At 40.2% G+C, this 22183-nt stretch overlaps 3 protein-coding genes across 4 annotated transcripts; all 3 read left to right on the top strand.

Moving 5' to 3' along the window:
- Positions 1-147: 147 nt before the first annotated feature.
- On the top strand, positions 148-7484 carry aup1 (AUP1 lipid droplet regulating VLDL assembly factor). Of its 2 annotated transcripts, XM_046405389.1 has the most exons (12): positions 149-459; positions 1451-1588; positions 2070-2220; positions 2794-2981; positions 3741-3813; positions 4423-4496; positions 4765-4831; positions 5002-5104; positions 5211-5348; positions 5514-5653; positions 5759-5847; positions 7108-7484. In XM_046405389.1, the coding sequence occupies exons 1-12, from the start codon at positions 419-421 to the stop codon at positions 7151-7153; spliced, it is 1248 nt and encodes a 415-aa protein (XP_046261345.1). In that variant the 5' UTR covers positions 149-418; the 3' UTR covers positions 7154-7484. The 2 variants fall into 2 exon arrangements, with proteins under 2 accessions (XP_046261346.1, XP_046261345.1); XM_046405390.1 differs by lacking the exon at positions 1451-1588 and having other exon boundaries at positions 148-459.
- A 660-nt stretch (positions 7485-8144) lies between these two features.
- On the top strand, positions 8145-12110 carry fnta (farnesyltransferase, CAAX box, alpha). The gene is made up of 9 exons (XM_046405391.1): positions 8145-8330; positions 8714-8799; positions 8971-9085; positions 9396-9500; positions 9698-9824; positions 9965-10113; positions 10437-10499; positions 10790-10982; positions 11169-12110. The coding sequence occupies exons 1-9, from the start codon at positions 8203-8205 to the stop codon at positions 11313-11315; spliced, it is 1113 nt and encodes a 370-aa protein (XP_046261347.1). The 5' UTR covers positions 8145-8202; the 3' UTR covers positions 11316-12110.
- A 6945-nt stretch (positions 12111-19055) lies between these two features.
- LOC124068362 (transmembrane protein 271-like) lies at positions 19056-21190 on the top strand. Its single transcript, XM_046406558.1, has one exon. The coding sequence runs from the start codon at positions 19746-19748 to the stop codon at positions 20535-20537; it is 792 nt and encodes a 263-aa protein (XP_046262514.1). The 5' UTR covers positions 19056-19745; the 3' UTR covers positions 20538-21190.
- Positions 21191-22183: the final 993 nt, after the last annotated feature.

Raw genomic sequence — 22183 nt, forward strand, 5'->3', positions numbered from 1 at the left:
CAGATTACATGAAAGCACGATTATACAGATTAGAATAATTATTTACACATACAGTATAGTTTTATGTTAAATTCACAGCAGTTTTTAAGGCATTTTATTTTTATATTGTTTTGTTCTGAAGGATTCTGGCCGGAAGTCTTGTTGTTGCAGCTGGTAAACGCGCTAGCGCTGCTAGCACCGCGACTAGGAATATCTACTGACGATAGCTAAGCTAACATTATAAACTTGACAAAATAGGCTGCCTGTTATATTACCTTTAACTGTACTATCATTAGCTAATCGGGGTAATAATAACGCTAGCTGTTACTTTACCCGTCAGACGACAATACTGCTGTCGTCAACGTTATGACTAATTTATTTTTAGGGATCAGGTTGTATTCTTAGCATTAGCCTCTGAGCAAAGGTCTGACTGGCGGACATGGAGACTCGGGGGATTGAAGACATGTTTGACTTTCGTCGGTAAGTCGTTAGCTAGCTAATGGAAGCCGTAGTTAACCTTCAGATAAGGCTAATTAGTTACAGTTGCAGTAATGTTACGGTCTTTTCCTGTGTGTTCAAGAAATGTAGAATAATGGTATCTGATCGCATCAGCTAACTGCTGTGGATATCGAAAGGACAGGACGTCAGATCTTTTAGAAAACACACAGTTATCTAGCTAACCTAGCTGTGCTGTGCCAACGTTTACGTAAATGTTTTATTTCAACCCAGTGCAATGCTAATTTCCCTCTACGCATTGCGCTGTCATCATCCGTAACGTTAGGTGCTTCAGCTTAACCTAAAAGGTTGTTGTATCTTACATCGGAAAACTGAAGCATTTTTTTAAGGTAGCTGAGAGTGAAGTTTTCTGTAAGACTTGTTTAAAGCGGTCACTGTGCGTTAGGCTGAGATAGCATTTGTACCTCTACGTATGTGGAGTGGATACCATAAACATTACATCACATCAGATTTAAAAAGGAACCTAAAAGTTGAATCTCGATCGTGTACTTTAGAAACAAAATGTCCTTTACTTAAATACAGATGGGATATTTTGCTTGTAGGTGTCAAAATAATGGTTATGGTGTTGGATTTTATTTCGACGTGGCTTAATATTGGGCACCAGAGTCCAATAACGACGAGACACGTGTAATAGGATGTAACTGCGGCCAAATGCTATAATGAAAGTAACATTAATTTGGATTCCGTAATGACACAGACTGGTGATCTTTATTCTCCAGCGCTGATAAGCATACATGACCATAAATACTTCACAATAAAGTTTGAGTAGTTCACCAGCGTGTTCAGTGCTGATTTTTAACAGCCTTGCTGTTTTTAACTGATTTAGCTGAGAGTCAGTCAGTGTCAGTACGATTAATGTGGTCTGTCAAGATCTCACAGCCAGTGACATTTTACATTTTTCAACTTGTTCTGTTGCTTTTAAAATGCTTATAGATCTGGTTCTTTCTTTGTACAGGTTTCCTAAAGATGCCGTTGTCCTCCTGTTGTTATTGGTTTACTCTCCAGTTGGCATTTGTTTGATGTTTCTTCGGATTTTTATTGGTGTTCACGTGTTCTTGGTCAGCTGTGCACTTCCAGAAAGTTTTGTTAGAAGGCAAGTATTTGAAAGTATCAGTGTTTCTGTTTGCACATTTTACTCCCAGCACTGACAGTACTTGTAGTTGTGGCAGTAGTAGCTGTAGTTGTCACATGTGTTATTAATAATGTCCAAAATGTGCATTAATAGTAAACATGCAAGTAGTAGTGATATGAAATATAGAAAAATTGTGACTGTCAATGTTAACATACACTACATTATGCTTACTATGTAACCCATTAAATATACTTGCACCATGGCTGTTTCTCATGGCTGTAATGGCTACATTAAATTCAGCCACACCATTTAATATCATTAAGATGAATGGCTGCTCATTATGTTTGGTACAGTATGTGCCTATTACACACATTGGACTGTGCTGCTGAAGAAAACTGTTCTCTTCTCATCCCTCCAATTTGAATTAGTCAGGATGGTCCACTGGACTGCTGTTAAAAAAATGTCCCTGCTTACATCCCCCTGCATTTCTTTGTTCTCTTAGATTTATTGTGAGGATTATGTGTTCAGTCCTGGGGATGCATGTGAGGCAGAACAACCCTCGCTCCAGAGACAAAAAGACCAAGCTGTACATGTGTAATCATGTGACAGAGTTCGACCATAACATAATCAACCTTCTGACCCCATGCAATACTGTGAGTGTTTGACTTTTAGACTCCTCTTTGCTGAACCGTATTATACATTCTGTTTTGAATATTTTAGACATCTCTCGTGTGTCAGAATGCTACAGGCTTCCTATGCCAGTAAGCACTTGTCAGGCTTATGTAACTGTATATTGCATGTATCCCTTGAATGTTTTAAGTACAGAAAACTGCAGTGTTTAATTCAAAGCTGCGTATGTTACAATGTTGATAATCATGTATGAGACCTATGCAATGTCTGCTAATCTCTGTAACTTTAATTATTCTTTGTGTTGAAACCGCTGCCCTTTTTTGATCACCTACATGTTAGTGTTACATTCGAAGCCCTGTGAATGCCAGGATGAAAGTACATCATGCCCTGTATGTAACCTTCAGTGGCTGCAGATGACACACGCAGCTTGCAAAGGAGACAAAGTTTGCATGTTAGAGTCTCACATACGTTGTTTACAGGCCATCTTTTTATCCCACCTTTTTTTTGTCTTACCAGTGCACACTGTGGTATTTTACTGTTCAGTACAGTGGATGCAGTATTAGCTGAGCTTCCTGTTGTCTGTTTCTATTGGTTAGCCCCAATTAGAGGGCTCCACAGGTTTCGTGTGTTGGGCCAGAGGCTTCATGGAAATCCATTCAGCAACCAGCCAGGAAGCAATAAGAGAGTCCCTTCAGAGGTACTGCTCCACTGAAGGCACCCCACCTCTGCTCCTGTTTCCTGAAGAGGACACCACAAATGGCCGCGCTGGCTTGCTAAAGTTCAGGTTAGTGCTGACATTCCCTTTGCAGGACCTAACTCCACAAGAACACATGTTTGATTTATATCACAGAGGATGACATAGTTATTATTTGTGAGTGAATTAGGTAGATGTGCTGTTAGGAGAAAGTTCTTCATATTGACCTACAGGCCTGCAGCACAGCAATAACTGTTTGGGATTGGTATTTGCACATGCAGACTTGACTTTGCTTGGAAAAATAAGTAATGATTTAATCAAGCCAGCCAGAAATTATTGTTCCTCCTCTACAGCATGTTGAGATAGAGATGAACTACTTTGGCAGTTTTTTTTCTCCCTACTAATTTCCCTCTAGAGTTCTGTTGGCAAATTAGTGTAAGGAAGTGAAAGCAGCTGCAAAATTGTTTCATTTCTATCGTTAATTTGAGTAACACAGGACTGAGCACTATATCTTCAGCTGAACTCCCCTGTGAAATTAATGAAACCTAAAAACACAGGGAGGTACGCCTCATAATAGAACCAAGAATAGTGCACTGCTTTTGTTTGCAGAATTCTGAAATTACATTTCTAATAGTTTTTCTGAATTCCTTTGGGTAATGTATAAAAACACAACCAAGTGACTGGCTGCTCGCCTCATGATTCTCTGGCTTTATGAATATTTTCTATTAAGAAAATGTTCAGTGTTCAGAATTCTTTCTCTTTATTAAAAGAGGAAGTCAGACCAGCCTCATGTGTTCATAACATAAAGGCTCACCAGCTAACATGCTAAATATGTTTGTTTTCTCTCAGTTCATGGCCTTTCTCACTGACTGACTCCATTCAGCCTGTGGCCTTGCGGGTGACCAGACCATTGATAGCTTTGGTAAAGTTATTTTAATTTGCATTTTAAGACAACAATAGTACCTGGAGAAAATAGTGCAGGGAGAAAATACAAAAGAAAGATAGATACCAAAATGTGCTCATCAGCATTCACAGTTTAAATCTTAGATAACGTCCATATTATTTTTGTGTTACACAACAAGTACAACGAGAGGACCTTCCTTAATGTGGTTGGTATTGACACATAAACCATGTAGCAGTTTGACTGCCTGTAGCGACACACTGAAATGTAAAATGTTAACATAAAGAGGGAGGAAATCAGTAATGGAAAATAAAACATTTTATTTACAATTTCCCACTTCCCACTGGCAAATCATGACAAAATGGGTGAAATTTCCTGGAAGTCTCAGCAAGCTAAACACCATGGGCTGCTTAAGGATAATCTAGACATCTCAGCACCAGGAGTAATTCTGTCTTCTGTTGCTGTGTGCAGCAATAGTTTAGTTGCAGGATTTTTTGGGTCACAAGGGCACAGCTATTGCTGTCCAGCTTCCATCTGTGACTGTGTAGACACAGTTGCGTGCAGGGCATGTCACACTGCACCATAATATAAAAAATGTGATTGACTTGATTGTATTTTGTCTGTCCACAGAACACACCAGAATCAAGTTGGCTGATGGAGCTCTTGTGGACATTTTTTGCTCCATGTACAGTGTATCATGTAAGGTACTAAATAATTTGTCATTATTTCTATTAAATTTTTCTTAATTTAGTTTTAGTTTTGGTCCATTGCCAATAGTGAATAGTTTAGGAAAACAAAAGCTAATGAAAGCTCTTGGCTTTGGGACAAGTAACAATCCCGGAAAACAAATTGTTTCAAAACTGGAATTTTTAATACTTTTTACCCCAGTATCTCTTGTTGATTTTAAACATTTGTGTTTCCATCATTGTTGTCGGAATTACTTATTTTGCTTTTTTTTTGGTTGGTTCCCAGTTGGCTCCCACCAGTATCTAGACAAGATGGCGAGACTATACAGGAGTTTGCCAACAAAGTCCAGGAGGTAAAACCAATGTTTGTCAGCTTAGTGGATTCATAAACGGTTGGATTTGGAATAGTGAAAACATTCTTCACTGTATTTTGTCCATCAGTGTCAATAGTTCTCTCCTGTCTTCTGCCAATATGCTGCAGTTGTATGCTAAAGGTGTGTCTTATGTTTGTCTTTAATTTCAGCTACTGGCTGGTGAACTTGGCTTGGTCTCCACCAAGATTACTAAAGCTGACAAAGCAGAGCACATCAAAAGGAAAAGACACACTGTTCCACAAACAGCCAGTAGTAAGGGAATAAAACACACAGTACATTTGACTTTCTACATGTAAGGGTTCAGCTGACTACTTTTGTGTTTTTTGGGGGCCTTCAGCTGTGTTTTTCCTTATTCTAGGTGTCAGACCTGCTTCCATTGGCCTTGGATTCATGGTGCAGAGTTTGGGCACAGATGATCATAGGATCACTAAAATGGCCCAACAAGTGAAGGACGTGCTTCCTCATGTCCCACTGAATGTAATTGCAAAGGACTTAGGTAGGGCTCAATTTCAGTGCACGTTAATGCTTGGACTCCACATTTCTGCCACCTCTTTGGAATACACTGTCACTCTCTGTTCATTCAATTTGTAACTCATCCTTCAGAAACTCAGATAGGGTTTAAAATGCCATGCACTTACAGTTGTGTCTTAATTGTGTGAAGCAAAAACCAATTGTGTGGACACCACTATAACAAATCTGCTGGAGAACAAGGAGGAAACTCAAATGGAAGCAACTGGGACGTCGACGTTTGGACCCTCCAAGAGCAGCTCTTATTCCTCTGGTTCTGCTCCCACCATAAAGGTTTGATGGTTCAGCATGCTGCTGTGTCTGTTTTCAGATTCAATCGATGTAGCTTACTGTTTTGTTTTTTTGTTATTGACAATTACATTTTATTTTAATCCACAGCCTGCTGCCAAATCTTTTGGGAAATCACCAGCTGACAGACATTTGTCTCTCCAAGAGAGAAAAGAAGCGCTGTATAATTTTGCAAGAAGGTGAGATTTTCTTGTCTTGTCACATTACAAAGAGAATCAGCAGCAAGGTCAGCCGTACATTGTGGAATTAAATTTCCCATACGTCTCTTACTATTGTTTCAATCAAATATCTCTGGACTCATTGAAAGTGCTCCATGTCCTTTTGGGTCATGTTAATAAGACACCTGAGGGAAAGGCAAGCGCTGCTTAATATGCACAACGTCTTGCAGTTGTGCGGAGCTTGAAAAGTTTTGCAATATTCATTTGATTTGAGATTTATTTTGAATTAATTCCATGGGTAATGTCTGTCACTCAATACTGATTCTACATAGTGTTAAAGCAGCACCAGGCACAAGTCTTATGTAAAAATACATGTATTCACTAATTTAGACCCTACAGATTTGATCTGAAATCCAGACTATGTCTGAAACAGCAGAGAGGGAGAGGGAGAAAAGAGAAGAGAGAAAAATGGACTGGCCAGCATGAGATCTCTTTAAACTTGTTGGTCTTTTTGGCATAAAAGTCACTCAACCAGCAGAAAAGATGTCACTTACAGAGTATAGTGCATATAAATCCCAAGTGTAACTTCAAAGCTGGACTGAACAATATTTTTTTTATCAACCGTGGTTAACAACTGGTTAAGTGAAAGTGGTTGATCATAGTGATGAGCCCTCAGAGTCATCACCCAAATGTGCTTTTCTCCTCAGCCCTACAGAGGATTTTTGGTGTCTTTCAACTTGTTTTCATTCTATGGCCCTCAACTTTACTGTTTGGGTCCACTCTCATCAGCATTCTTTTCAATCTTAGTGACCAACTATTTCCAGTCAAAAAGCTCAGATAAACCAACTGTATGCAACCTTCTGAGCACCAGACTGTAGATTAATGAAGTTAGTAATGAACTGTTGAACTAGGTTAAGCCACATATTTTGTTCTGGAATCAAATATTATCCTCAGTTATCTTATTTACTCTACGGTGACTAAAAATAATTTGGATGTGTATTGTATATTGTAGGTGTAAACCCACTTTTAAATATTGCACATTAGTTTTATGGTTAAAGAGAGTTTGATCATAAGACATTCATGCATTCATTTCAATTTGGTCCAGAAAGCCACTGGAAGGACCCACTGTCTGTATATAAAGATGGATGACATGAGATTTCCCAAAAAGTAAAGCCAAAACACCTCGATCGCCCCCTGGTGGCTGGCTCTAGTACAGGTTATTGTAATAACTCTTTCAACGTTATACACTAATTGTTTTGTTTTATCTTTTTCCTCATCCAGACGTTACATTGAAAAACATGGACTGGATCAAGAAGACACTCACTGAACACACTCTGGGTCAAGTCATCATCGAAAACTTGTCAGAGAGAAGCATATTCAACTTGCATAGCTGTCTTATTTGAATAGTGATTTTATATCCTGTCAAAAGGTTCTGTTAAAAAACAGATGTTAATTGCAAATATTGGAGACAAGTATTCAGAACATGTAAAATATATGTTGATGGAATGGCGATTATGCATGTGTTTCAATTCTTCATTCTGGCTGATGCATAATTTTGATAACAATTTGTATTACGATCCACTGACTGTGAATCATTATTTATTTTTATAATGTCCAGAGTCGTCGACAAAAATAAAGTTCAGCTTGACCTTAAGAAATTTGTCGCTGACAAATGAGTTTTTGACTCAAATGTGTAAATTTGGCTTGGGAAAGAAAATTAAGTGTAAATAACAATTGCATATGATCTGTATTTTGAATATGCAATGTTATGGACTGCTGTTATGTCTTTATAGTTTCACATTCATTCAACCAAATCCTGCCATAGGAGGGAGACGGAGTAAATACGCTGTGACACTGAAAATCTGCGGTCCCACTGCAGTTCTTGAGGGTTGAGGCTCACTTGTCCTTTTGTTATGGAAACAAAATAGTAAAACCAAAGACTGCGGACTGTGAGTAACAGTGATTCATGAGTCTACTAAATAATGCGACTATGAGCAAATATGAGGGAGAAGTCAGGTTAGTCATGTTGAAGCAACAGAAACAAATGTCGAGATTTTTAATTACAGTGTGAATGGATGTTGTTGATATGCAGATCTGCTGGTAAGGTTAGTAGGCCTTTGTTAGTGGCAGTTGACAAAAACAAAACATTTAAGTGACTAGCCTACATCTAAAATATATCTCTAATGTAAGCTTTTCTATTCAGCAGGTGAAATTAAATGATTTCTGTGACTGCTGGCGCTGCGGCTCTAAAATTGGATCATATTTTAAGAATTACGATATTTCCCAACAGCACGTAAAAGCAGCTTTCCGCTACACCGGATATGACGCTTTCTTTCTTCCTTAGAGTGCAGGCGATATTAAGCTACTAGGTTCGCGATGTCAGGTGTTGAAGAAACTTCAAATAATTTGTTAGATACTAAAGAAGAAAAAGAGTTTGATGTAGAGCCTGTGGACCACCCAGGGGACGATTATTTTGTTGACCCGACTCGATATATATTTTACAGGTAGTGTTTGGTTATCATATTCCATTAATGTTTGGGTGGCTAGCTTGGTAGCCGCTTTAACAGTAAACTACTTTTCCCATTAACTTCAGTTTGCAGTTCTACAGTAATATTTCGTAACTTGTAGTGTAGTGACAATTTGATTAGTGAGTTAGTTAAATGAATTCTGGCTATTATAGCGGTGTTACCACTGTCACTGCAATCATTTGCTAATACTCAATGGCAAATAGGAACATTTAGAAAAACCAACAACAAAGGCGCCAATGAACTGTGCCGACCCAACAGCCCGGGTTCCGTATTTCTCTATGAATTACCATCTTCACCGCAATTTAGCAGTATTGCATGTTATCAGCCACGAAATCCACCCCCTTGTTTTTTGGTTTCAGAGACAGAAAGGAGTGGGCTGACGTGGAGCCTGTTCCTCAGGATGATGGACCGAATCCTGTAGTGAAGATCGCCTACTCTGAAAAGTGTAAGCATGAAAGTCACATAGGATGAACATCTACGAACCATAGCTTGTATCGGGATACCATTGTCATCTTAATAATTCTACTACACTAAAGACATAGATCAAGTTGATTATGACAGAGTGGTGAAATGAGTTTTTCTTTTTTCTTTTTTTTTTTTTTACTTATTTAAACAGTCTCAGATGTTTATGATTATTTCCGTGCCCTCCTGAAGAATGATGAAAGAAGCGAGCGGGCTTTCGCCTTGACAGCAGATGCGATTGAGCTGAATGCTGCCAATTACACAGTGTGGTGAGCATGTTGCATGTCTGGAGTATGGAAATGTTCTGTTCACTACCGTCTCATTTTCGTAACAGGGTGGGTTATAAAAAATTAGAGATGATTTTTGTGTTTAAAATCATAGTTAGCAGAATTGTTTTCAAAATGGCACTTTTGAGAATGCTTGAACATCCCCAGTCAAACAGTAGAACACTTTATTTTTGGATCTGAAGCTGCATGTGGATAGCGATATCCTTTAGTGAACAGAGCTCATAGTGTTTACATATAACAGTGTCCTCTGTGAAACTGTATTGTAACAGTTCTTGGGTTTGGGTTTGTGCAGGCACTACAGGCGAGTACTACTGCAAGCCCTGTCGAAGGACCTGAGGGAGGAGATGAGGTACATTACTGCGATCATTGAAGAGCAACCCAAAAACTACCAAGTCTGGTAAGTGCTGATTAATTAATTTCAGGTAATGAACATGTAACAATCAAGATCAGTTATATATGAAAAGTGTTTTTTGAAAAGTCAGTTTCTATACTTTACTAACCTTTTATCGGGTAGTGAAATGAGAGTTGAAAAATTGATGTAACATGACAAAATGATTGAGAACAAATGAATCGTTTTCTACACGTCTCTTGCAGGCATCACAGACGCATGGTGGTAGAGTGGTTGAATGACCCTTCAGAAGAACTGGAGTTCATTGCAGACATTCTCAGCCAAGATGCAAAGAACTACCATGCCTGGCAGCACAGACAGTGGGTCATACAGGTATGTGGTGGTGAAGCGCACCTTCAGAAGCAAGCACTGAGATCCAGTTTTGTTGCACACAGTGAGTCACAAAATAAATCTTTGCAGGGTCACCATTAAAACACTATATAATAACCAACATTTTCTTATTCAATGTCCAGGAGTACAAACTGTGGGACAATGAGCTGGAGTTTGTGGAGAATCTCTTGGAAGATGATGTGAGGAATAACTCTGCGTGGAACCAGAGGCATTTTGTAATTTCTCACACTACAGGCTTCTCTGATCCAGCCATAGTGGAGAGAGAGATTCAGTGAGTGCCTCTGAAAAATCTTCACTATTTGGATTTGGTTCATTTGTACCTTTTGAAGTTGGCTGAAAAGTCATAGCACTTTCTCACTCCCTACCTTAAATAGCTTATATTAATGGTTTATATTTATTTTCACTGAAAGTAAAATTTCAGTATTTCTCATGAGTATTGCCTTGTCTGATCTGCATAATTTTCTGTATTTACTTGTTTTTAAAGTATAGATGTCCTATGAACGAAATGTGTGATCAATAAACGTTCCGTAAGTTCATTAAGACGCCAGCATTGTTCCTGCACACATTTGACTGCTTTTCCTCTGTTTGTGTAAGGTATTGTCTGAACCAGATCAGGAAAGCTTCCCACAATGAAAGTGCGTGGAACTATTTGAAAGGGTAAGATGTAACATGTCAGATATCTTTTATTCCTGCAGTATCTAAATTCCTGGAAATCTGGAAGAACCAAAAAAGCAAAAAAAAAAAAAAAAAGCATGTAAATATAAACAAGTTTATATTTGCCAATAAATGAATCTATTCATTCTGTTAAATTGGACTCAAAGAAATTTCTTTTGATATACTGATATTTCACTGTGCAATCCCTATTCAGATATTCACTATACTAAACAAAATATTAAAAGAAGTAAAAGCTCACTGACAGTATCCCCTCTTTTCTTCTTTCCACCAAGGATGCTGCAAGACAGAGGTCTGTCGTCTCAGCCGGGCCTGCTGGAGAGCATCTTGGAGCTGAAGGAGACGCACTGTTCACCTTACCTTCTAGCATTTCTGTTTGATTGCTATGAAGATGCTTTGGAGAACAGCAACCAGAAGGAAGATGCTGGGGAAGAGGAACAGAAGGAAACTTTAAGAAAGGCTCTAGAAGTAAGTGTTTTTGTTAAGATTTCTGACAAAGACTTGTGCTGCTCACTGAAAAGTCTCTGAGAGAACAGGATTATTCTGTTAATAAACTGAAAATTGGGCCATTATTGTTGTTTTCAGAATCAGAATTACTTTATTGATCCCTGGGGGAAATTTGCCCTTCATGTGTTTGTTTCTGTCTATTTGTAGATTTGTGAACTTCTGGCACAGGAGAAGGACACCATCCGTAAGGAGTACTGGCTGTTTTTGGGACGTTCTTTAAAGAGCAAATTTGGAAGCGGTGACCCCACCGATGAACCCCCAGAACCAGCTTCTGGGCAGCAGGATATGAGCTAGGCCACCAGGGAGACTTGCACCATTTCCACTCCTATCCTGCTTCATCAGTACTGCTGGCCGAACCAACCCAGGCTAATAATGCATGAAAATGAAAGTTTCTTAAATTGGTCACTGATATGAGATCACCTAAGGAATTGGGGCAAAATCAAACAAATACTCAGCAAAAATACATGGAAATCTCCCTCTTATTAAAGTGTGGTAACATTTGTGTCAGAAAATCAATGCTTTAGTTCAAACATTGTAGACTACATGTCAGCTGTCTGTCATATGTTCTACCTTTGTTTGAATCTCAGTCTTTCTGTATCCTGAACCCGTTAAATCTGTGTTTGACAGTCCCTATGGCATGCATACTGATAAACCTCTGTGAGTGTGTTTGCATGCACACGTAATTCAGTTTAACATCTCATTGATGGCAGGTACACATCTGGTCTGTATTAACAGGAGAAGTCTCATATGTTTATCTTATTTCTTTGTGTTGCTTTACTGTATATTTTACAAGTTTTTTGGCAACTTTTTGAAGCAAGTAGTAGTTTTGAATAGACATTCACTAGTGACTTGTGTGCATGTAAATTCACTCTTCATGTAAACCCTGGAACATTTCTTGATTTTATTTTGGTGTTGTCAGTCAGAATACATTTAATTGCGTTGTCATGGAGGGAAAAATGTCCCATGAAACATAAAAATAAAACAGTTTGTAGTAATACTGAGAGTAGCCTGTAAAAATATTTAGCAGTGGCAATAAAGCAGATGAAATGCAGTGATATGTTGCTGCATTCTGATCAATTACTTGCCTAACATCACAGCGCTCCTTTTTTCCCCTAAATCCGTATCAGTTGTTCTAAATGAGCCACTTTCATGCTATTGGGCAGAGTTTGCTCTGTTTGGTCCTCTGAGCTGTGCTGCCAGGAGAAAAGCAGCGAGCCTCTGTGCACGCACCACGTGTATTGACACACAGAGCCTCATGTCCTGGACTCCCTTGGAGCTAGGAAATGGATTTCCTCCACTAGATGCAGCTGTTTCTACTTCTGCTAACACTAAAACACAATCCATCCCTCCAGTTTCTAACCAAGCAGTTTGTATGCCAGCAGTGTGTAATTACAGCTTCTCTAAATACTTCATATCAATGTAGGATGGCTTGCTTTTTCTCTGCTTTTCCTCCTTAGTGTGGAGGACACTAATCAGCAAGTTTATGACATCTGCATCTGTTACGTCATGAGCCATATGTCACTGATACCACAGGGCATGAAGGTAAAAGATGTGATTAATTATGTCTAATATACAAGCAAACTCTCATAGACCCCCACACCTTGTCCTTTAAGTAAATTTTGTAGTTTGGCAATGTGACTTTGAGTCAGCCTGCATGTCGATTGAGAGCTGAAATAACAAAACAGGCCACACAATCCAGGCTGCCAAGTGAATATGAATATTTGCTGCACAGATTCTGAAACTTACTCAACAAAACAGATCAGGTATCTGCTGCATCACTTCAAGCAGTATTCAGAGGACAGCATTCCCCAGTGGTTAAACCCAGAACAAAAAAAAAGTCAACAAAAAACAAAAAAAGGGGTTATAGTGTGCATAATTAAAATACTGATTTGCTCAGCACAGGTCCAGACACACCATCCGGGTTCCCTTGCAGTCCGCAGTCTGTGGAAGTTATTAAATACAGGTGAAGGAGACTGACTGCAGCCAAAAATCTGTCCTTTGTCCTGACGTCCATATGTGACTTCTACAACAGCAGTTATCATATAGGCTTGTGATGCCACTGGCTACTTTTTAAGATGCAAACAGACACAGAGGATTAACAGGATACCAGCCTATTGGTGTAGAGCCTTGGATGAGATCCAGCCCAGTTCTGAGACATCTGTTTCTTATAAATGGTGGAGAAGGCAGCTAATCCTGTGTGGGATTCTGCGGATCCACCGTTTATAGAGACAGCCACATGTTTTTTTTAACACTGAGACACAGTAGCACTGATACCAGAACCGAATAGCACTTGTAAGATTTTTGAGGGGGCACATATTTGCATAGCTACTGTATTTCCACAGTCGAATCTCAAAAGAAAGGAACCTGAATAAAGCATTGAAAAACTAATTTATGACTCCACACATTTCATTCACCTGTCAAACGGCTTCAACACCAACACTTTTGGAGGGTGTGACAGAATTCAGTGACCTCATCATCTTCTTTGGCAGTATGATAATGATATAATGAAAATAATTATATTTATGTAGCACCTTTTAGAAATCAGTTTCCCGAAGTGCTTAACAATCAGTTAAAATCAGAACCTACAAACACAAGAACACAATATAGAAGGTAAATATAGGCAATTACCTGGCAAAATGTGGGAAAATTGAAAATAAATAAAAAAATAAATAAAAACAGTTAAAAAATGACGGTTAATTATACAGAACATTAATTGACAATTAAAATTTGAAACAAACAGATGAGATACAAGGACAGCAAATAGACGACCTCACATATAATCCAGTCTGTAAAACTGAGTTTGAAGAAGTGATTTAAAAGCAGTCACTGACCTTGAAAGCCTCATTTCCTCTGCCAAAGTCGAGGAGCCCTGACCGCAAAAGCCTTTAGTCTTTAACCTCGAATGACCAGAAGGTCCCCTCAAGGATCTCAGACTGCAGGATGGCTCATATGGAGACAACAACTCTGTTATGTACGTTGGGGCAAGACCCAGACGTGCTTTAAAAGTGATCGGTAAAATCTTAAAATCAATTCTAAAATGAACTGGCAGTCAGTGTAGGGAGGGTTAGGGGTGATGTGATGCTGTCCGTTAAAACCAGTATGAGCATCTAAAAAAAAAAGAATTCCTTAGGTAAAGAGTTTTATAGTGTAAAGAATTGAAAAGAAAAGAAAAAAAGTGAGCATGTGTTCAGAATGTCTTCTCTTTTCAGCATTTGTTGAACACAGCAAAACACTTCACTATAAACAAAATTCAAAACCAAAAAAAAGTCCCATGCAATGCTTGGTCCTTATTGTTTGAATACAGCAAAGTGTACAGTGCAAAAGCAAACAGCAGGCCTGGCATGTGTGCTTAAAAGGCTAAGGCTGACGGTGATTTATATTCTCTATATGAACAAAAGCCCTGAGCTGCTACATGTTGGGCACAAGTAAGTTTCTTGGTTGGGACATTGAGGGGTTAAAACAATTGTTGACATTAAGAAAAGTACAAAGTAACATCTGCCTTATTATTTAAACAACCACTCAAAATCCTGCTCTCTCAGCACATGAATGGCTGTCATACCCCTCTCTCACTACCTGTGTTTCCTCTCCGTATCTAAAAGGCAGTGTCGCTATTCAAAAAAGTCAAAATCCCGAAGAAAATCTTAAAAAAAAACAAAACAAAACAAAACTCCTTGACTGACCTCATGAGGAATCATCATCATTACACCTCTTCCTTCCCTACTAATGAACTACTGTCTGATCATCATCATTACCATCATCATTATTATCATTTCAGAACTGCTCAACAATACAGAGGGAAATAAAATCTTTTTTTAAAAAAAAAATTGAATATCTATCAAACAAATGCCACAATTAATCTTTTTCAAGGCCCAGCAGAACAATCACAATGATGGTACTGGATGTGGAAGAAATGTATTAATCAAGTTTCTGCATTTGCTGTCTCCAGACCAGCCAATCAATGCCTGAAGGATGATTTATAATAGACTTGAATTTTTTTTTAAAATACAAGAAACTTAGTGAGTGGGATGTTGAATGAACAGATACTGCTGACAGACTAGTCTTCACAATTTAAGCCAATCTCCTGAATTTAGTTTATTCTTGTCCCTGCCCTTCACTCTAAAAATGATTTCCAAAAGTTCTTTGTCACCTCATGGAAACTAAATGAAAATATTTACACTTGGGTGATGAAGTTTATCATTCAGTCAGTATCAGTAGGGCAAAAGTAAATGACAAAGGAAATAATTTCAGACTTAAATTGACTTTGTACTTAGGTTACGAGGAGAAATTGTATTAACGACATTGACTGATTATGGTGACAGTAACACCAGACAGACAAATGGATAATGACGCTTGTTAGTTTCAGACCAATTAAGTATTATGTGGACTGATATGTTCTTGTGCCAAACTCAATATGTCTCCTGTTTTTATTCTTATAAAAAGTTTCCTACTGCTTCCCGACTGCTATTCTCCTCACGGTGAAATAACATTTCATAGTTTTTCCTTGTACACCAAGCCACTGAATGAAGAAAATAAACATCATGGTATTTTATGTGTAATGCCAAAATTACTTCATTGGCAACTTGGAGACAGGAGAGCAAACTCGAAACACATCCAAAATCATATAAAGTTTATGTGACTAACATCTTACCAAACAGCTGCCTAATTTCAGCAGACGAACATTAACATTCATTAGTCATGTTTCCAAGCCCAATTTGGTCTCTTCTGTTTTGTTCTCCTTAGAAAAACACGTCTGTCTCTTTGCTGATAAATGCTCCACTATATTCCCCAGCTAACACTCGCTGCAAATGGATGAGGCTGAGTTGGGCAGGTAGAAGGTTTAGCAGAGTTTGAAAACAGCTAAAAAGAGGCTCTACTTGTAGTTGTAATTTAGAGCTGAGGTAACAGGCTGGAAGACCAGGACTCTATCTAAAAGAGACTAAAATGCTCTGTAGAGGTGAGGGGAAACTGCAGTGCTGATTTTGTGTGAGTTTATCAGAACAAACAACACCTTGATCCATTTTTAATATAAAAATATTGATTAGTGCAGCTTTAAATAATGGTCTTGCTTCTTGACCACTTCACAATCATTATTCTTACAGCCCAGCCCATTTGACAGGCCTTGTCCCTGGTGTTATTCTGGCCAGACAGGTCTTCCACCTCTGTATTGATTCTATATAGTTCTGAGTCAATTCCTCAAACATCGAGTCCCTCCCAGTTCCAGCCAACAGCAGGAGAAACTGCTTTAGATTCATTAATATTTATGGGCTAACACAGGGTTTTACAGACTGACCTGTCACTGCTGTTGTACCTGCTGCCGTAAAACTGCATCTGAGATGCCAAAGCAGTCCATTCACAGCAGACTCTAAACACACACACACACTTTGACTTGTAGTGATTTAATTTTAAAAGCTGCACTTGAAGGGGCAAAGGGTGATTTTACCACAAGTGCGAGGACTCTATCTGAATTGCTCTTTGTCACCAAATAGGCCGGATTTAAATTTGGTTACGTTGCTGGGTGTTAGCATACCGATCTAAAGGGTGTCCAGCACACTGGAATGAAATCAGTTTTAGTTTCTTCTCCAGCGGTCTGCAGCCTTCCACCTCTTGCAGCCTTGTCTGTGTGCAGCAACCTTACCTATTAGGATGGGAATTACTTTTTTCTCCAGTGGCAGCCTCTTCCAGGCTTGTGACCATGACAGGGAAATTGTCTGTGTTATGGCGGTAAGCAAGGGCTCTCCTTGTGCACTGATGAAAGACATATGCTGTTAACAACTTCTGCTTCATCAAATTTGTCGGACGATTGAGTTCAGTAGCTTTCCGTGAGATTAAAAAGCGTGTTATGTACCTGTGAGTGCTCCCACTGTGAGTTAACTAAAGCCATTTTCTGAGCTGGCCTGGTCCAAGTTTATTTGTATAGCTCTTAATCACAGTTACAGCCTCAAAAGGCTTAACAACGCCCACATCATGGAACAACAAATGTGAAAAATGGTTTGAATCTGCTGATCAGCAAAGTGTGGATATTACACAGTACTGTAGAAGGGTGCACTCGAGCTGCAGTTCTTCCTGCTGAAACCTGGTCTGTCTGGGTCAAAAGAGGTATGAGCTGATGGGTCCACTCAGTCTCAGTGGTGCTGTTTTATGGCATTGACATCCACAGTGTTGCCAATGGACCAACCCACACTGGCAGAGATGTCTGCTGCCAGCGAGCAGAACTGCCAGTCAATCAACCAATCAGCAGATCATCAACAAATCAATCACAGCACATTCTCTTATCCACAGGCCTATACAACGTAATAATGACCTAATTAGACTCGTGCTCACAGACACACACTTACTGGCAGCTGTACTGGTACAGTCAATGAGGTGGTTCATTGTGATGAATGGATGGGCGAGGGCTTTCCCTGGTGTAATTCTCTCACCTGCACGCATCAGATGTTTGGTTCATTAAGTCAAAAAACTTGTGCTTGTCCTCTGAAAGTTTTCGCATTCAAGGTAAATGAATTGGAAACAGCTCAAATCCAATAACACTTTGCCAGCAGGTCACACCATGGCATCATTTTACATGTCCTTGAACTTTTTTTCAGATGACTGCCTCATGAGTTTGAAAAACTCATTTAGTAATTTTTCTAATGTTTTTAGCTGACTAGTTCCGTGACTTTGTTTGTAGCCACTGTTGAAGTGTGGCTTTATGGGAGCCAGTTTCAATCTTTCAGTCGCTCCACCACGTTGATCCAGAGACACACTGAAATATTTGACACATCTCAGACTCCATGGTCCCCACGAGTTGGCTAACGTTTGGCTTGTGAGCCCCTGTGATGTTTACATATGTGTTTCTGTGTAAATGTCTTGATAAAAATTTTCATTTATCCAAAAGATGAGCATACACCTGCAAAACTAAAGACTTCACCAACAGCCTCAGCTGTAGGCCTACTGTGTTTAGCGCAAATTAGCACATGCATGCTAGTAAGCTGCACTGACTTGGCATGTACTTGTAAGCACAAGGTCTTTGACATTTATTTTTTATTGACATCACCTTTTACTTACATACTTTTTAAAAAAATCATTCCAACTATTGTGTTACTTTGTGCTGCTCTTTATACTGATCTGTGTTTATGCTCTTTTGCACATACTTTGAAAGTCACTAAAATGGAGAGCACAGTAAAGTAATGTTGACATGCAGACGTTTAGCTTGTAGGCCAAAGAGGTGCAGTATCAGAGCTGTTAGCATGGCTGTAGACTCATGGAGCCTTTTTTGTTAACTTTATTTGATCCAAACTGACCAGGACTGAGTGAATCCTAAATGCACATTATGAACTCTGAAACACACTTGGAATCTATATTTTACATCTGCCTGTCAGTGGGAAACATATTGGACTTAATACCCAAACATTTACTTTAAGACTGTGGGCTGTTGCCAACTTCTGTTAAGCACTGACTTACCATGACTCACACAGTATGTCCTTCTAGTCCTTCTAGCCTACACTTGTTTTGGGTTTAAAGAGACTTTTTTCAGTAATTTACCCTGTAATACTCCGTTTTCTCTCCGTTTGTTTGTGGCCCTCACAGTCTCCATCATGCCAAGATCATTTGGGCACTAAACAAACAAACAAAACAGACCGCAGTCATGTCCCCACCTACACAACAAGTCATTAAATCTGTGCTAAATAAAACGTGAGAAGTATAGTTTCTCCTGGTGTACTTTTGTGGGGGGAGGGAGGTTGAATGAGGAGTCCACTCAGCTGCCATCTGTGGCCTGGGCTGGATGTTTCAGCACCAGGGACAGCGCACAGCCTCCGTCCATCCCTCAGCAGCACTGCTCCATTATTCATGCTTTTGTTGACGATTTCCAGAAAGATCCACCCAACAACAGCCCTTATTGAGGATGACTTAGATATATCACAGCTTGTGTGCAGCCTAAAAAAGGAATATCCATTGGAATGAGCTGAATAGAGCTATGAAATCATAACATTATTGGAAATTATAATCAATCTAAACTTTGCTTATCCACTTTTTATTTGTAGGAAAACCATTGACTCACAGTCCGTGCTTTCAAATTGGCTTTAATACAAGGCTAAGGGCTCGAAATGGGTGTAAAAAAAAATAATGTTCCCGATAATCAGTGATTCCTGTTGGTGTTTGTTTACTTCCTTCGTTACCCACCGTTTTCATTTAACGCCACGTCGCTAAAAACTCACTACGGGGCACCTTAGACACATTTAAAATCCCCGTATGAGTGCCGCGGTGATCTGAAGGCCTGTGGGTCACTGGTCATTGGTCCACAGGACCCTCAAACATCTCCGGCTCAAGCAGCCGCCTCCTTCTCTGCCACAAAAACGCCACACACCATTCAGTCCGACGACTTGGTGGACTGCAGACGAGACTCTCTTCAGGAGGAGGAAAATGAAGGAAAAACTTTTGGTCAGGAGAGTGTTTCAAGAGTCTCATGGGTGATTTGTGGGTAAAGTGGCCATTACTTGTGTATGGGGTATCAATGAGTGCAAAAAGGAACGCGTTCATGGCATTAGTTATTTATATATTCATGTAGGGTAAAGCGGCGGGGATGCGAGAGAGACGCCACAGCGGCGAGGATCTCCCGCTCTGAACCGAAGGAGTCACCGGCAGATGATGTCCCAGTGTGAGAGTGCATCCAGAGGAGACGAAGGAGAGGACGAAGGAGGATGAAGAAGGGAGGAGAGGGATCGAGAGCGGCAGAGGTGGAATATAATGAAGTTGAGTGGGAAAGGACTGTGCACCGTCTTCTCCAGCACCCTCCTCTTCGTGTGCGCCCTGAGCGAAGTTGTCGTTGGATTAAGATGCGTCTCGTTGGGATCTACGGTGAGAGCGCATTTCCCCCTCGGCGCCGCGGCCGGGGCTTTCTACTCCGGGCTGCTTGTGGGAATCGGGCAGGTCCTGCTGGGCTCAGCGCTGCTCTTTTGCATGGAGAAGCCCGGCTGCAAGAATTTCTTTCTCCTCGGTGTTGTGGTGTTCTTGTTGGGAGTCCTCACCGCCTTCTCCGGCGCGGTGGTGGACGGGGACACGGCTTCTCTGGTGGAGAGGAAGTATTCCCATTACTGCTTCCACTCTTTGGTTGTGAACCCTGCCTGCGAGCGGCTGAGGGATTATCAGCGGAGTCTGGTCATCTCCACTGTTCTCAGCACCTTGGAGTGCGTCCTCGGGCTCATCAACCTGGTGGTTATCAAAAGGTACAAAACAGCGCAGTTTTCTAGGAGCCGGCAGTGTCAGAGGCAGCGCGGCGGCGCGATCATCTTCAGCGAGGAGCGGGACTGCTCCTCGGCGGATTTCCAGCCGGTGTCTTACATCAATTTGGGTGTTTTTAATGTGTTTGACGAGACAGGTGGAGAAGTGCAGTGCGGGGGACACCCGTCAATCGAGCTTCCGGGATACTCGCCCACGGACCCGGAGCTCAATCATTGCTTTCCTTTCTCCCTCCCGCTCTCCAGTGAACTGCCGCCCGCATACGAAGACATTTTCCCCGCTGAGGCATGCAACACATAGCCGCTCTGGATCAGCCCCCAGCAGCGCTTTCCTCTGCTGTGACAATCAATGACTTTGCGCTTAAACAACTCCCCCCCTCCCCCTCTCCTCCTCTTCCAACACCACCCAGTAAGTTACACAGGAGGACAGCAGCCGTGGATTTTAATTCACCTGATTCCGTCTCGTTCTGATGTTTTCTTACATCTGGTTGGTAGCTTACAGTGCACATCAGCAGTCAGACTGATGTAGATGAACAGATCAAAGTGATACAGGCCCAGACAGTGCAGGCAGATCAAGGCCCATAAACGCAACAGCTTGCTAGTATAACAAAAGCAGAGTTTGTGTTTTGAATGTTTGCTGGTAATATTTTTACTTGTGAATAAAAAGTGTATTTAACCTCCTCCGACGTTATGGAGCTGCTGCCAGTTTAACTTTTGGAAATCCTGTCGATAATGTGGTCGAAATCTTCATTTTCAATGGTTCAGTCAGCTTCTTCTGGTTATTATGATGCTGTGTAGTACATCAGTTCAACATCGGATCTTTTTAATAATCAAGCGTCACTCCTGGTGTACTCTGAGTAGGGAAAAATCCTGGAGCGTATCATTATTACGCTATTATGTTGACAAGAAAAAGAGACAAAGGCCTCAGCATCTTACACTATGTGTGGTGTCCACTTTAAAGGAACACTACAGTGATTTATTATTTCATCTTCATAATTTTTGGGTACAAATTTAAAAAAAAAAGAGCGTTTGAAAGTCTCCACAATCTACATTTCTCATAATGCAATTGGACAGCAATTCATTGCACCAGCCTTGTCTGGCAAACATATTTAAAATTCCACAACCCTTTGTAATGCAGGGCTTCTACTGTAAATATTTAGTCTCTAAGCCCAATATGAGATAAGCCTAATGGCATCACAGTGACAGTTGAGTTCTGTCAAAATTACCCATCAGAAAACTGGTGATATTCATTACTGGTATTCTCTTAGCACAGATCCTCCCATTACCATCAAAACCTTTTTCACCCCATTGCTACTACTGTCACTTTATGGCTAGAATGTAACAGAAGCAGGGGGATGGCTGTCATCATTATGTGCCAATCTTTAGACAACACCTCTCTGTGGTAAATTAAGCTGAAATGTTCCCTTTTCCTTCAAATTAAAGCCCTCAATGAGCATCCGTGGCCAAATCTTCCTCCAGAGGCACTTTGAGGAAAAAACTTGAAAAAAATTTTTTAAAAAACGGACTGGCTCAGTGTAATAATCCTCCTCTTTATCCTTTTCAAACCGTACGATGATGCTTTCAGTCACTCACTCTACTTTGGCTGGGCTTTGCAAGCCAGAGCTGAATATGTGATAGACCAAAAAAGAAAAAAAAAACTTGTATTTCTTCTAACATTTCCTGCCAGTAAGAACTATAAACTGAGATTCACTCAGAGAACAAAAGAGGTCTTCAGGTAGCTGGTGTCCTAGAGGTTTGATGGAGGGGTGTCCAAAGAAAGATGCAAACAAAGCTAATGGTTGAGGGCTCCATAAAAGTCACCTGCTGTGACTGTGCATCAGCACAATCCACTAACAGGCAGCCTGAACAGAAAACAAGTTTTTGTGTTCAGATGGTTTCAAACAAATAAGCTGTGTGTCCTTGCCAGCTGCGCTTCTTCAACACGGA

Source organism: Scatophagus argus, chromosome 12 (genome assembly GCF_020382885.2).
Source record: "Scatophagus argus isolate fScaArg1 chromosome 12, fScaArg1.pri, whole genome shotgun sequence".
NCBI lineage: Eukaryota > Metazoa > Chordata > Actinopteri > Scatophagidae > Scatophagus > Scatophagus argus.

What these genes read in the sequence shown, in the direction of transcription:
- aup1 (XM_046405389.1), top strand. Translation starts at nt 419, where the DNA reads ATGGAGACTCGGGGGATTGAAGACATGTTTGACTTTCGTCG. An exon ending in TGTACAGTGTATCATGTAAG is followed by an intron (nt 4,497 to 4,764) that starts GTACTAAATAAT and finishes GTTGGTTCCCAG; the next exon opens with TTGGCTCCCACCAGTATCTA. An exon ending in CTGTATAATTTTGCAAGAAG is followed by an intron (nt 5,848 to 7,107) that starts GTGAGATTTTCT and finishes TTCCTCATCCAG; the next exon opens with ACGTTACATTGAAAAACATG.
- fnta (XM_046405391.1), top strand. Translation starts at nt 8,203, where the DNA reads ATGTCAGGTGTTGAAGAAACTTCAAATAATTTGTTAGATACTAAAGAA. An exon ending in ACAGACAGTGGGTCATACAG is followed by an intron (nt 9,825 to 9,964) that starts GTATGTGGTGGT and finishes TTCAATGTCCAG; the next exon opens with GAGTACAAACTGTGGGACAA. An exon ending in ATAGTGGAGAGAGAGATTCA is followed by an intron (nt 10,114 to 10,436) that starts GTGAGTGCCTCT and finishes TGTTTGTGTAAG; the next exon opens with GTATTGTCTGAACCAGATCA.
- LOC124068362 (XM_046406558.1), top strand. Translation starts at nt 19,746, where the DNA reads ATGAAGTTGAGTGGGAAAGGACTGTGCACCGTCTTCTCCAGCACCCTC.